This window comes from Lagenorhynchus albirostris, chromosome 15 (assembly GCF_949774975.1).
Source record: "Lagenorhynchus albirostris chromosome 15, mLagAlb1.1, whole genome shotgun sequence".
Taxonomy (NCBI): domain Eukaryota; kingdom Metazoa; phylum Chordata; class Mammalia; order Artiodactyla; family Delphinidae; genus Lagenorhynchus; species Lagenorhynchus albirostris.
This window is the reverse complement of record NC_083109.1, coordinates 5197147-5211699: the sequence shown is the minus strand read 5'-3', so window position 1 is coordinate 5211699 and position 14553 is coordinate 5197147. Positions and strand designations below refer to the sequence as shown.

Below are 14553 nucleotides of genomic sequence, written 5' to 3'. Positions count from 1 at the left end.
CCTACGCAGAGGATGCACATTCTGTTTTTTAGACACATTTTCCAGCCCCGGCCTATGACAATGTGGTGTGATGGAAGTCGGGGGGGGGGGGGTGGGTCGTCGCTGAGTCAGTCAACAAATACCAATTGAGCATCCCAATGATGGGGGATTGGTGTTGATGGGCGTGAAAGACAGAGTGTGGGGTGTAGGGTCTGGAGGCAATATTATCTTTGAATTGCATTTGGAGATGGTTATAAAGAGTGCATGCCAAAGAAATGCATGCATATGTTCTCCAAAAGCCATGTGCGCTGAAACTCACAGCAGCACTTTCATGGAGGCCCCAAAACTCAGCCCCAGTGACGCCCACATCGAAGTGAACACACCCCGGCTACTCGCAGCGACGTGGATGAACCACTCAAACGTAACACTGGACCAAGGAAGCCAGGCAAAAACGACACCAGGATGATTCCGCTTACACAAAGTTCAAATTGTGATGAAACAAATCTCTGCCGAGAAAAGTCGACGGGCGCTGCGGGGCGGGGCGTCGAGTGACCTATTTCGTAACCCAGGCGGTGGCTACAGGGGTCTCTATGACGGAATCCATTAAGCTCGGTACGCTTAGGGTTGGTCCACTTGGCCTGTATACTTGCAGGTCTCAATTTTAAAGGGAGGAGGGAATGTAAGGTCTTGAGGTTTCCCCAAGGTTTTCCGCAGAGAAGGGCTGCTGCGCCCGCGAGCCGGCAGGTGGGCAGGGAGGCGGGCGAAGAGCGCAGCTGCGGACTGAGATTGGCAGTGGGCGCGCGGAAGCCGCGGAGCCAGGCGGCCACAACCTCGCCAGGTGCTGCGCCGCCTCCGCCTGCGCGTCCTGCGTTGCTTGGCAACCCGTCTCCTAGGCGACGTGAGACGCTGAACCCAATGGCCGAGGGTGCCGGGCGCTCCAAGACCCCAGGCCCCATGGCGCAGAAGCCCATGAGCAGGGCCGAGGCCGAGCGCATGAACCTCGTGGCCCAGGACGAGATCTGGTAACGCCCGGGAACCGGGAACCCAGTGGGCTGGGCCGTTCCCACCTGAAGTGTTCAACCTGGCCGCCTCAGTTTCCCCACCAAGTCCTGGAGGTGATCGACCTCTGGGCGCGAAGAGCGTGCCCTGGAGGGGGTCGGGGGGCCTTGCGGAAAGGGGGCAGTGTTAGGGACGAAAGAGCCTTTCTTTTTCTTGTCTTAGGCACACCACAAAGGCGTGAAAGAGTTTGCATCTGCCTTTACAACCCGCTGCAAAGCTTTGCTTGTTGAGATACGACTGATGTGTGCTTATTTTTAATATTTACCAAATGCTTAAAACATCTTAATGTTTGTTCAGTTCGAATGAGAGCACGTCACATTCTCGCTTGCTTGTCCTGGTTTTTGAACAAGAAGCTTTAATTTAAAGAATAGATCCGTTTTCTCAAAGATTTATGTTCAGCAGACATCTGTAATGGATGTTTTTATTTGGCATTCTATCCCATTGCTAAATAGTATCCCATCTCTTTGAAGTTTTAACGGGTATGGGAAGTTACTAATTTAGATGCAAGTAAGTAAATATTAGCAACAACAAACCATCATGGCTCACCTCTTAAACTTCAGTTATCCTATTGTCATCTCTATGACTTTTACCATTTCCTTGAAAACCCTGTAATAGTCACTTCATATTTTTCTTTAAATTAGCTTTGTTTCACTTAGTGAACTTATTTTTATAGGAAACTTTATATCACTCTTGAAAATGGAAAGCCAGTATTATTTGCAATAAATACATGCTATTATTATTTTTTAAATCTTTATTTTTATCCAAGTACCCACTATAGGAAATACTACCTAGCAGGGTATTAGCAGGGTCTGTTTGCTCTGCCTAGAATGCCCTTTTCTCTCTTCCCCCACCAAACAAACTCCTACTCATCCTTCAAGACCCAAATCAGATGGCCCCTCCTGTGTGAACAGAGCCAATTAAGCCCTTAGACTGTTCTGTCCCATGTCCAAACTTGAACACTTGAAACGTGGTTATTCCAAATTGGGATGAGCTGTAAATGTAAAATACTAGATTTCGAAAACTTCATGCCCCTAAAAAGTGATACCAAAATTAAGTTTACCTGTTTATTTTTACTTTTTTTAAAATGTGGCTCTAGAAAATTTTAAATTACATATATGGCTCATATTTTTGTCTCATGTTACAGCTCCCTTGGAAATAGACTCTGCTTTAGATGCTCAGTGTCCAGGGAAAGAGTTTGGCCAGGGCCTCTGAAACTGTTGAGACATCAGAGGGGGCTTGGGGTGCAGATATTGATTCCAAAATAGGAAAAGAAACTTGAAAATCAAAATGAATAAATGTTTAATCAGATTTTTGCAAAATGCAACACACCCGCTCTTCAATTGCAATTCAGTTCAGCTCCTAGGTAGTTATGTATAAATTATATTCAATGTGGAGCAAAAGCAGGGCCAGGATTAGGGTGGGATGAGTGAGGCATCTGGAGTGCAATAGTTAAGGGGGGGACTCCATCTCAAGATCATGCAGGTGCTGGCTCTGTGCTTGCAGGAACCTGAGAGTGGGCACCTCCTTAAATTTTGCATCCCAGGGACTCACTCACTCTGGCCTGGTCCTTGCTCTGAAAACAAAGGAACCTTATATGTACCTCCATAATGATTTAAGACTCCCCCATTACTATAGGTCCAGGGGCCCCCAAAACAAGGATTCCATTCCTAGATGACCCCTCGGGCAGAGTCAGCCCCAGTTCTGTCTGCTCCCCAATGTACCACCCAACCAGCATCTCTGGTTCTTAGACATGTGTCTTCCTTACATTAGTGGGAAGTCCCCAGCGACAGGGACTCCTGCTTCCTCCCTGACACGGAATCATCCTTCAGTCCAGATGCATTGAAGAATGTAAAATTCTCCCCATTGCACCTTAGGGTTTGCTACTTTAACCCTTTTCAAATGTCTGGCATTTAAGAGCCTTCTTTTTCAGGACGTACCGCCTGAAGGCTGAAAACGAGGCACGGCAAAACTGGGCAACGAACTGGGGATTTTTAACGACCCCCCTCGAGGAGGTAAATGTAAATTTGATGAGCTCGGAGGTTATAGAATCAATCATTTCCAAGAATAAATGGTTATGAAGTGTATAATTTGCAAGAATAAATTAAAGAGCATGTTGTAGGCGAAGACGGCTGACACCTGAAGTTTCCTCCCATTCACAAATTTATTGAGTACTTACTATGTGCCAGGCACGTTCTACGTGCTTCATCCGAACCAGCTCATTGAACCCACACGACAACCCCTGTGCGGAGGGGCGTGCTCTTTGATGTCCATTTTCCAAATGAGGAATTTGAGCTCAAAGAAGTGCAAAGTCACACAGCTCAGAAAGAGAGGCGCCAAGGGGAGATGCTGGTCTGGCTGATTCCAGGGCCACTCGGCCTTGGAATTCCCATCTGTAAAATGGGTGACAGTCCTCACTGCCTCACTGAGTGACTGTGACGTTCAGATGGAAAGAGAGGAGAGGCCAAGTGAATATCGGCACGATTATTAGGAAAATACTCTTGGTATTTCCTACACCAGATAGGAAACAGAAACAAGGAAAAGGACCAGGCATAATTAATAGGGAGTGATGGGGACACCAGCAAAGAGACCACTGACCCCATCCAGAGGCAGCCACCATCAGCCCAGCTGAGGGCTACCAGGCAAGCAGACTGGCTGTATTTTCTGACTGTTCGAGAGAGTCCAGGGCTTCCCCGGTGGCGCAGTGGTTGAGAGTCCGCCTGCCGATGCAGGGGACACGGGTTCGTGCCCCGGTCCGGGAGGATCCCACATGCCGCGGAGTGGCTGGGCCCGTGAGCCATGGCCACTGAGCCTGCGCGTCCGGAGCCTGTGCTCCGCAACGGGAGAGGCCACAACAATGAGAGGCCCGCGTACCGCACAAAAAAATAAAATAAAATAAGAGTCCAGAAATCCAGACGCTTTAATGAAATCTCTGAGTCTAGAATAGTGGCTTGGATTTATAAGACGCCAACAGGCTCGCAGAATGCTTGTGTGAGCTTCACTGGGATGGCGGCCAGTGGTTTGCAACCTTCCACGTGACCTCCAGGACACAACATGAGGAAACCACATTTCTCTGGGGAGGCAGAATCGCACAAAGGCCGCATAATTCAAAATGTCCATGATTCTAGGCAGCGTAAAGCCCCTTTGTAATTCACCCCGTCCCACTAGCGCTGAAATTATGCCATTCTTAATGAGTTTTTTTAATACTTAGAGAGTTACACAATTTGAAATTTTATGCCTGAGTCCTTATTAATATAATATGCATAAAAGAGTTTATATTAATATTCCTTATGTGTAATTAAATTGGGTTTTTGAAGGGTTCAAAGTTGCTTTAAAAATTAAAAGGGGGGATGGAAGCTCTCCTCACAGTTTACAGGTTGGTCCTGAACCTTGCTGCCATGTTTTAGTCTAAGTCCATAACCTGTGACGTGTTCTCAAATCACTCAGCAGGGCTGTAAACAGGCAGTCTGCAAGGGCCTGGGGCTGAGCTGGCCTGTTGGCCAGTCCCCACGCCACCTCTTTCTAACTGTGATATGAGCACCACCTAACCTGTAAAGTGCCTCGTCCTGGGGGGGCAGTGAGGGGAAGCTTCCAAGGTCTCAGCCTGCAGGGCCCCATCCCTGGGGATTGTGTTTCAGCTGATCGAGCGTGAAGAAGAGCCTGCCACCCCAAAGCCCAAAATCGAGCTTCCCGAGCGCTTCCGCATCCGGCCAGTGACCCCAGTGGAGAAATACATCAAGGTTCGCAAAGTCCTTTTAAGTACTTGCTTTCCTAAGTAAGAAATCAACCCCACCGGAGACGGTGTTTCTCCTGTGTTGCTCCTGGTGGGCCCAGCCACCTGCACAGGTAAGAACACAGCGGCGCCCGGCCTGCGGGGAGGCAGGTTTCCAGCCCTTTCCAAGCGCACACATGCAAGACACAGCGGGTTACCGGTCCCTACACGGGCGGGACCTCAGAGGCCAGAGGAAGGAGTTGGGATTTGAGCCCGATTTGCAGTGGGAAGCAGGGCCACGGCGTGTTGAGAATTGCCTTTTTAAGAGATTGCTCTTGTTGCTGAGTGAGGGACCAGGCTGTCCAGAGGGGTGAAGACTTAGATGGTGTTCCCACCTGAGACCCATCAGCTGTGGATGTAGGGTAGATGTCTCTAGAAGTTGCTGAGCTCTGTATGTCCCTGGGTCTCCTCTCATGCATCTGTCACTTTAATCCTGGGTTCTGCTCTCTGCCCAGCTACGGAGAAGGCATTTCTGTGTCCTGATGGGGAGAGCGGATGAAAACTCAGGATGAAGGCGGCCAGGGGTGGGGGTGTTAGGCTCTGCATTTTCTTTTCCTGACGCCCTCAGGGTCTGATGGGGTGGCCAGCTCGTTCGTAGTGGGTGCTCAGTGGGTACGATCTGTTAGCCGAATGAATGAATGAATGAATGAATGCATTCCACTGAGATGTTGAGAGGGTTCCCCCCGATTATACAACAATAGAGGCTCAGTGATTTTTCTAGAAATACAGCAAAATATAAATCATACATTAAAACATCTGTATGTACCCTGACCCATGGTTAACATTTTGGGGAGTTCCTTCCAGATGTTTTCTATGCCTCCATATACCACCAATAAATGCTAGCTCTTTTTTTTTTTTTTTTTTTTTGCGGTACGTGGGCCTCTCACTGCCGTGGCCTCTCCCGTTGCGGAGCACAGGCTCCGGACGCGCAGGCTCAGCGGCCATGGCTCACGGGCCCAGCCGCTCTGAGGCATGTGGGATCTTCCCGGAGGGCACGAACCCGCGTCCCCTGCATCGGCAGGCGGACTCTCAACCACTGCGCCACCAGGGAAGCCCTAGCTCTTATTTTATTACTGTCCTTTAGTAGCTCCCCATACTGAGTGCTTTACATGGTTATGTCCACAACATCCCTGGAAAGTGGCTATAATGGCCATCAAACCCATTTGGTAGATGAGGAAACTGAAGCTGACAAAGGCTGAATAACTTTCCCAAGGTCAAGTGGGTCTGATTCCAGATCCATACTCTTAAATGTTATTTTTTGACTGCTCCTTCAATAAACACACACACATACACACACATGCATATATATATATATATATTTAAAAATCAAACTCCACAGGCTGCTTTGTAATCTTTTTTCACTTAACAATATGCCCTATATATCTTTCCATGCAGTTAATTACAGCACTCCAAATCATATTACGTTACTGACTGCATTTTTCTCCATTGTACGGGTCCACCATGATTTGTATACCCTTCCCCTATCTCTGGACGTCTAGGTTGTACCCAGTTTGCAAGGAGCAGCCTTGTAGACACAGTGTTTTGCTCCCAGTCCGTAAGTTTATTGGGAGACGTGCCCAGAAATGCAGTGGTTGTTCAAATGAACCACACACGTGGGGAACCCGCTCTGCCCGCACCAACTCCGACTGGAACCCTCGGGCTGGCCAGCGACAGGGCAAGCGGGGCAGGTAGAGGCTCTGCTATTTCTCCACTGCTGGGTTTTAATTCTGCCACCTCCCTACCCCCGCCTCCACCCCGAGGTCCCCGAGGGACCCTGCTGTCTCTCCTGGCCACGAGCGGTCCCCGTAAGTGCCTTTCTCCTGGGGAAGCTGGGCCCCTCCCTCTGCCATCCTGACAAATGGCCCCCATGCCTGCTCAGGCGGCATGGCAGCTGCCACCAGAATCATCATCTTTTCAAAGGAGGCGCTCCCACCTAGAGAGCAGAACAGCATCCCCTTCTGCGGGGGAGAAGAGAGGAACTGTCCTGGGACCAGAACAAAACGGAACATGATTTCTCCCTGTGTGAGCCTCTGCTTAGGAGAAGGCCAGGTGTGGAAGCCACACCCCTGTCAGAGCCTGGGGGGTGGACGGGGGAAGGAGTGGAGGGTCAGTCTCACGATCCAGCAGAGAAAGGTACTTTGCTTGTTTCCCTCTGAGCTTCCTTCCTTGCCGAAGAAATGGTTCCCGTCTTCCTCCTTCCCATCCCCTCTTCAGGTGGATAGACCCCTTAAAAATACATTTATGGGGCCTCCCTGGTGGCGCGGTGGTTGGGGGTCCGCCTGCCGATGCAGGGGACACGGGTTCGTGCCCCGGTCCGGGAAGATTCCACATGCCGCGGAGCGGCTGGGCCCGTGAGCCATGGCCGCTGAGCCTGCGCGTCCGGAGCCTGTGCTCCGCGACGGGAGAGGCCACAGCAGTGAGAGGCCCGCGTACCGCAAAAAAAAAAAAAAAAAAAAAAATACATTTATGGTTTAACAGGCATCCTACACCCCAAAGGGCAATGCCGTGAAAAGCCTCCTTCCGTCCCCCGAGTCCTGAGAGCTGTTGCCCCCCGTCTCTGCACCCTTCCCCTGATGCAATATGCCTATCCAAGTGGATGTGGAGGGCTCTAGCCCTTTTTCCTTTGTACACAAATTATACCATATTTTACATCTTTTATGCATCTTTTTTCCTCTTAGCAGTTTGTCTTCAAAGTCGTTCCATCTGAGGATATAGAGAGTGACCTCATTCTTTTAAACTGCTGCGTAGTTTTCCGCGGTGCGGAGGGGCTGTGGCTGAACGGGTCCCCGTGGATGGACACGTAGGCTGTGTCCAGGCATTGGCTATGACAAACAGGGCCTTGGTATGTGCGTGTGCAGGTATTAGGATGTCTTAGGATAAATGCCTAGGGATGGACTGTCAGGTCAAAGAGCGTTTGCATTTTCATTTTTCGTAGATGACGGTAAGATTGCCCTTCACAGAGAATTAACAACAGATTCTCCCATAAGCTCGTTCACGGTGGTGTTTTCATCTCTTCATCTGGTGGGTGAAGTGTGGCATCCCAGGGTGGGTTCTGACTGCATTTCTCTTACCAGTTGGAGATAGACTTGAAGGCTGGTCCCGTGTGTTCCCGAGGTCCCAGCATTGTGGAGAACTGGCTCGCTGGAGGAAATTCTGGCCTCGTTGGCGTATGTTCATGGCCCTCCCTGCATGGGGGCTCTCAAGAGATTCATTTTAATACCTCAGCAAGAATATATGTTAAGGGGCTTCATCCACCAGGACCGTCCCCTCCGGCCACCGCCTCACTCAAAGATCCTCTGAGCCAAGCGTGAACTCGTAGCCCCAAGCATACTAAACCTCTTCCTCTCGGTTCTTCTGCTGGAACAAATATTCCTCACTGCTGGCTTGGTTCAAATCCCCCCGTAAGAGCAGAACAGAAGATTATTCCAAATGTAAGGGAGAAACCTGCATAAACATTTAGCCTCATTTTCCAAAAATTTTCCAAATTTCAAGGAATTGACAAACAAAATTGTGGGGTTTTTTTCATTTCAGATAGAATCCCATTTCCCTTCTGGTTTTTAATTAAATTCAATTGTTTTTCATTCCTGTGGCATCTATGGTTTGGGTGTGTGTGTGCGTGTACACACACGTATCGTAAAACCTTCTACTCAAACCTATAACCGCCAGGATACCATCTGACAATGTTGCCACGTATTTTATAAAGGGCACTGTGAACTGTAGTATTTGATATTTCTGCACCTTACTTTTTTCTCTTTTTCGCTCTTCTACCAAATAAAAATTATTTCATTGGGTCGTGAATTAAATGTGTTAAGCATTACGAGATAAAGAGACATGTTTGGTGATCGTTACTTTCAGGGAAAATGTGATCTCCGAGGCCAGCTGATTGGAGCGTGCTTACGTTCAGCGCACCTTACTTAGGGACCCTGGCTCTTCTTTCTGTCTTTTCTTTCTAATTTTTTCTTCCAGTTTTATTAAGCTATAATTGACATACAGTACTAAGTAAGCATAAGTTGTGCAGCATCATAAGTTGACTTACATACACCATGAAACGATTATCGCAATAAGTTTAGCGAATGTCCATCTTCTCATATAGATACCAAATTTAAGAAATAGAAACAAAATTATTTTCTCCTTGTGATGAGAATTCTTAGCATTCACTCTCTTAACAGCTTCCATATATAACGTAGAGCAGTGCTCATAATATTTATCCTGTTGTACGTTACATCCCTAGCACTTGTTTGTCTTATAACTGGAAGTCTGTACCTTTTGACCACCTTCATCCAATTCCCCCTCCCCCACCCCCACCTCTGGTAACCGCAAATCTGACCTCTTTTTCTACGAGTTTCTTTGTTTTTGAAGTCCAATTGACCCACAACACTATGTTCGTCCTTATTATACAACACAGTGATTCAATATTTCTAAACATTTCAAAATGATCACCGTAAGTCTCGTTACGATCTGTCACCATACAAAGATATTGCATAATTACTGACTATGTTCCCCACACTGTACATTTCATCCCTGTGACTCATTTATTTTGCATCTGCAAGTTTGTCCCTTTTACTCTCCCTCACCCATTCCTCTCCTCCTCCACCACCCCTTTGGCAACCATCTGTTTGTTCTCTGTTTCTATGACTCTGTTTCTGTTTATTTTTGTCCATTTGTTTTGTTTTTTTAGACTCCACATGTAAGTAAAATCATGCAGTATTTGTCTTTCTCTGTCTGACTTATTTCACTTTTAAGTGCCCATCTATGTTGTCACAAATGGGAAGATTTCATTAATTTTTATGGCTGAATAATATTCCATTGTGTATATAGACCACATCTTTATCCAGTCATCTGTTGATGGGCACTTCAGTTGCTTCCTTATCTTGGCTATTGTAAATAATGGTTCAATGAACATAGAGCTGCATGTATCTTTTCAAATTAGTGTTTTCATTTACTTTAGGTAAGTACCCAGGGGTGGAATTGCTGGATAGTATGATAGTTCTATTTTTAATTTTTTGACAAACTTCCATACTGTTCTCCACAGTGGCTGCACCAATTTCCATTCCCACCAACAGCGCAGGAGGGTTCCCTTGTCTCCACATCCTTGCCAGCACTTGTCATTTGTTGTCTTTTTGATGATGGTGACTCTGACAGGTGTGATGATTAGTGACAGTGAGCATCTTTTAATGTGACTGTTAACTACCTGTATATCTTCTTTGGAAAAATGTCTATTCAGGTCCTCTGCCCATTTTTTAATCAGGTTGTTTGTTTTTTTGATGCCGGGTTGTATGAGTTCTTTGCATATCTTGGATATTAACCCTTTATCACATACGTTTGCAAATATCTTCCCCCATTCGGTAGGCGGCCTTTTTGTTCTGTTGGTACTTTCCTTCTCTGTGCAGAAGGTGCCTTTGAGTTTGAGGTAGTCCCATTTGTTTATTTTTCCCTTGCCTGAGGAGACATATCCAAACAAATATTGCTAAGACCAATGTCAAAGAGTGTGCTGCCTATGTTTTCTTCTAGAAGTTTTATGGTTTCAGGTCTTACCTTTAAGTCTTTAATCCATTTGAGTTTAGTTTTGTGCATGGTGTGAGAAGTAGACCAGTTCGCTTCTTTTGCACGTTGCTGTCCCGTTTTCCCAGCACCATTTATCAAGGAGGCTGCCTTTTCCCCACTGTATATTCTGCCTCCTTTGCCATGGATTAAGTACCCATAGAAGTGCGGGTCCATTTCTGGGCTCTCCGTTCTGTTCCATTGACCCATGTGTCTATTTGGGGGCCAGTACCGTGGTTCTTTCTGTCTTTTCCACACCAGGCATACCGATCCTGATGCCTCCGTGGACACGCCTCGTGTTGCTGTGGCCCAAGGTGACTCAACCCCCTGCCTTTCTATTCCAGGTGCTCCCATCCCCCCCAGTCCCAAAGACGACCCAGGGCTTCATCGGCTGGAGATCTGGGGTGCCGGGCCTGAACAAGTGTCTGGAGCACGATCATGAGATCAGAAGCTGCAAAGGGGCGTATGCCAAGGAGCTAAACTGGCCGAAGCAAGGTGTCCACTGAGTCCAGACAGAGACCCCGGCCCCTGGGGCAAGGAAGGGTGGACCGCCAGATGCCGGTGCCCATGCCCAGGAAAGGAAGAGTTCCCCGGCCTCCCCACCAAGGACAGGGTTCCCCTCCACATCTGCTCATAGGATATTGTTGCAAAGAACACAAAACAGCCCTTAGACGTTTTCAATTCATCAATGCCTCCCTTCCGGAACATTCTTGTAACATATTCATTCTTGGCTAATGCAATGAATAAAGCAAACTAGACCCTCTGATTTTTTTTAATACCATGGGAATTTCTAGGTATAGCTTTTAAAAACACGATGTGATTCCATTTTTAAATATTTGTCTAAACGCTTTAATGTCACCTTCAATCCCCCTTCTCAGCATCCTTGTTGTAATGAGGTTGTTGGCCAGGTGTTTCTGTACCCAAATCCCCCTGGGCCTGCTTTTCAGGAGGAATAAAGCGCTTTGAGCGTCCCTCGACACTCCTTCCCCAGGATATCTGCAATACGTCAACAGCTTTAAAGCAAAGACGGGCACAAGATGCGCCATTGAGTGCGGATTTCCTGGAGAGGACGGGTTTCCCAAGCGCTCCGTAGAAAACCTTCTCCGATTACCTGGTCCACCCCCCCCACCCCCTCACCCCCCGACCCCTATCACCACGCAGACAGCAGCCGAGCTGGGCAACGAGGCCATCGTCCGTTCCCCCGGGGACGTTTGACATTAACCCCTTGGTCAACATTTGATTTCCGGTCCCTGCCTGTCCCTGAGGCTTTGCTTCACCTCCTACAGATGGGGCTGGGGGTGGAGAGTGCGCTGTCCAGTTGGTGAAAGAGGGCAGCAAGGAGGAGCCAGCAGGTCCTGAGGCCCCGCCCACCGGACCCCAGGGAGTAGGCAAGCAGAGAGTTTGTAGGTGGCCTGTGAAGGCGGGTCGGTGTTTCGTTTCTGAGCAGCAGAGGGTGGTGCTTCCTTCACACCTGGGGTGGGCAGAGGTGGGGGGCCGCCATGTCAGTCACCGGCCGCCATGTCAGTCACCTGCCGTCCGCGGAGTCACGTTCCTTCCTCCCTCTGGTTGGTCCAGTGTCACTGTTCACGGGATGGGCTCCTCCCTGGGTTTGCTTGAGTGAGGGGGCTGGAGGCGCTTGTATCTCATGGAATCCACCTACAAGCCCCACCCATCCACACCTTTCCTGCTCACCTTCCTGTCCAGGTGTGGGTGGGAGTGCTTTACCAATGCAAGAACCCCTCATCTAGACCCTTTCCCCGACCCTGGACACTGGCCTCCTCTAGCACACTTCTACAGGGGCTCCATGACTTTGGGGGCACCAAATGCTGGGGGACAGAATTCCTACTGAGTCTCGGCCATCCCCTGCAAGGTCTGGGCTCAGTGTCCAAATGCCGGAGGCCCCTGGCTGAAGAGCTCCTCTTGTTCAGGGATGTGGTTCTCTACAAAGCCTGCAGGCTGTGCTTTGAGTGACTGGGCTTCTCACGGGGGGGGGGGGGGGGGGGGGGGTGGCTGCTGACTGCCGACAGCTCCAGAGCGAGCCGGTCGGGCACTGAGAACACAGCCACAGGGCAAAGCCTCCTCCCAGATACCTCGTTGGTTCTCTGCCCCACACGGCCCTCCTCCAGCCCAGAGCTGGAAACTCAGGTTCTCACGGGCGCCCAGCCTGGAAGAGCAAGAACATGAGAGAAACAGCCCTTCAAGAAGCCTCGTCATTCCCTCTGAGTGCGGTGCCCACACGCATCGCCTGCCACGTGGGTCACGTGGGCCACGGCCACCAGGAAATCCCACGGTCATCATGCTCACACCCCACCTGCCACCCACAGACCACACATTTAAAGGAGAAATGTCGTAGCTCTTTAGGTCCTGAGAAAAAATAGGACAAAGTATCATGGGCTAAACTGTGTCCCCCCCTAAAAAGATCTGTCAAAGTCCTAACGTCCAGCACCTGTGAATGTGGTCTGATTTACAAATAGGGTGATTGCAGAGGGAATGAGTTAAGATGAGCTCATACTGGAGTGGGGGTGTGGGGTTAATCCGATGTGACTGGTGTCCTTGCAAGAAGAGGAGAGACGCGGGGAGGAGACGGCCACGTGAAGACACAGGGGAGGAGCCACGTGACCACAGAGGCAGAAATTGGAGTGATGTATCTACAAGCCAAGGGATGCCAAGAACTGCCGGAAAACCACCAGGAGCCAGGAAGAGGCAAGGAAGGATTCTACCCTACAGGTTGCAGAGGGAGCACGGCCCTGCCGACACCTCGATCTCAGACTGCCAGCCCCCAGAACTGTGAGAGAACCAGCTTCTGTTACTTAAGCTGCCCGGTCTGTGGTCCTCGGTTATGGCGCCGCAGGAGAAGAGCAGAGGATTGAGTACATTCTGCTGCCTCCCTCTCCCCCCGCTCAGAAAATACCCTCCTCTGAGCACGTGTCCTTCTTCGGTCTTGACTCAGGCTGTGCCTGCATGAGACAAGCTCACGTGGCTTCAAAACTCCAAAGATGTTTCCAATCGCCCAGATGTTTAGCCTGATATAGACTAAACAACAGGATGCTGGCCAGACTCGTCCCGCTTAAATCCTAACGTTCTGGCATCTCGGTCATCGCTGCAGGCGAGGCATCTACCCTTGAAGAAACCCACGTCCCTTGTTGGGATCAGATGCCGCCCCTGTGGTGGAGCAGAGCAGCCAGAATCTTCTGTCTTCAAGCTTTGCCTCGACCCCGCCAGGGTTGAATTTCTGTCTGCTAGGCATGAGGCAGCACACACGTTGGCCTGGGACACAATTCCAACGTCAGGTGCTGATTTTTGTTCTAATTCCTGATCATAAAATGAATCTGTGAATCATCTTCCACAACAGTGTGGCAACACAAAAGTCCAGCAAAAAAGATGGGCTCCCTTGACGGTCTGGACCCCAAGCCTGGACAGGAATTCAGCACGCCCAGTTTGACTCTCCTGAAACTTGCTGGTGGGTTGACTTTAATTCTGATTTTAACTGGCTGGTCTGTGTTGATCGGCAGCCTGGATGTAGGTCAGTGCTGTCCCGGGAAATGACCCAGAGCAGCAGAGCAGGCCACACTGCAGTACCAACAGCTGAAACTTCAGAAAGGCTAGAAGTCCGGGTTGTAAAGGTGTTCAGGGCTGTCCCGGCCCTGGTACCCACCGCAGACCAGTGGAGGAAATGGGTACATCCGTACTTAGATCCACTTCACTTCAGGTCCTTGGGAGCATACAAATTCAAGAGACCCAGATCAACCCTGTGCACTGTTGGTGGGAATGTAAGTTGATGCAACCTGTATAGAAAACAGTAATGGAGGTTCCTCCAAAAGTTTGAAATAGAACTATCATAGGATCCAGCAGTTCCACGTCTGGGTATTTATCTGAAGGAAATGAAATCTCTGTCTCGAAGAGATATCTGCACCCCCATGTTCATTGTAGCATTTCGTACAGTATCCAAGAGATGGAAACAACCTAAGTGCCCATTGATGGATGAGTGGATAAAGAAAATGTGGTATATTTGCATACAGTTAAATATCATTCAGCCATAAAAAGGAAGGAAGTCCTGCCGGCGCAATGACACGGATAGAGAGTGAGGACGTGATGCTAAGTGAAATGAGTCAGAGAGAGAAAGACAAATACTATGATTTCACTTATATGTGGAATCTAAAAAAAAAGAAATCTCATAGAAACAGAACAAATTGATGGTTGTCAGA

General features: G+C 49.0%; 1 protein-coding gene across 1 annotated transcript; it reads left to right on the top strand.

Annotated features, from left to right (window-relative positions):
• The first annotated feature begins 894 nt into the window (after positions 1-894).
• CIMIP1 (ciliary microtubule inner protein 1) lies at positions 895-10854 on the top strand. Its single transcript, XM_060124968.1, has 4 exons — positions 895-1001; positions 2969-3050; positions 4674-4775; positions 10693-10854. The coding sequence occupies exons 1-4, from the start codon at positions 895-897 to the stop codon at positions 10852-10854; spliced, it is 453 nt and encodes a 150-aa protein (XP_059980951.1).
• The last annotated feature ends 3699 nt before the right edge of the window (positions 10855-14553 follow it).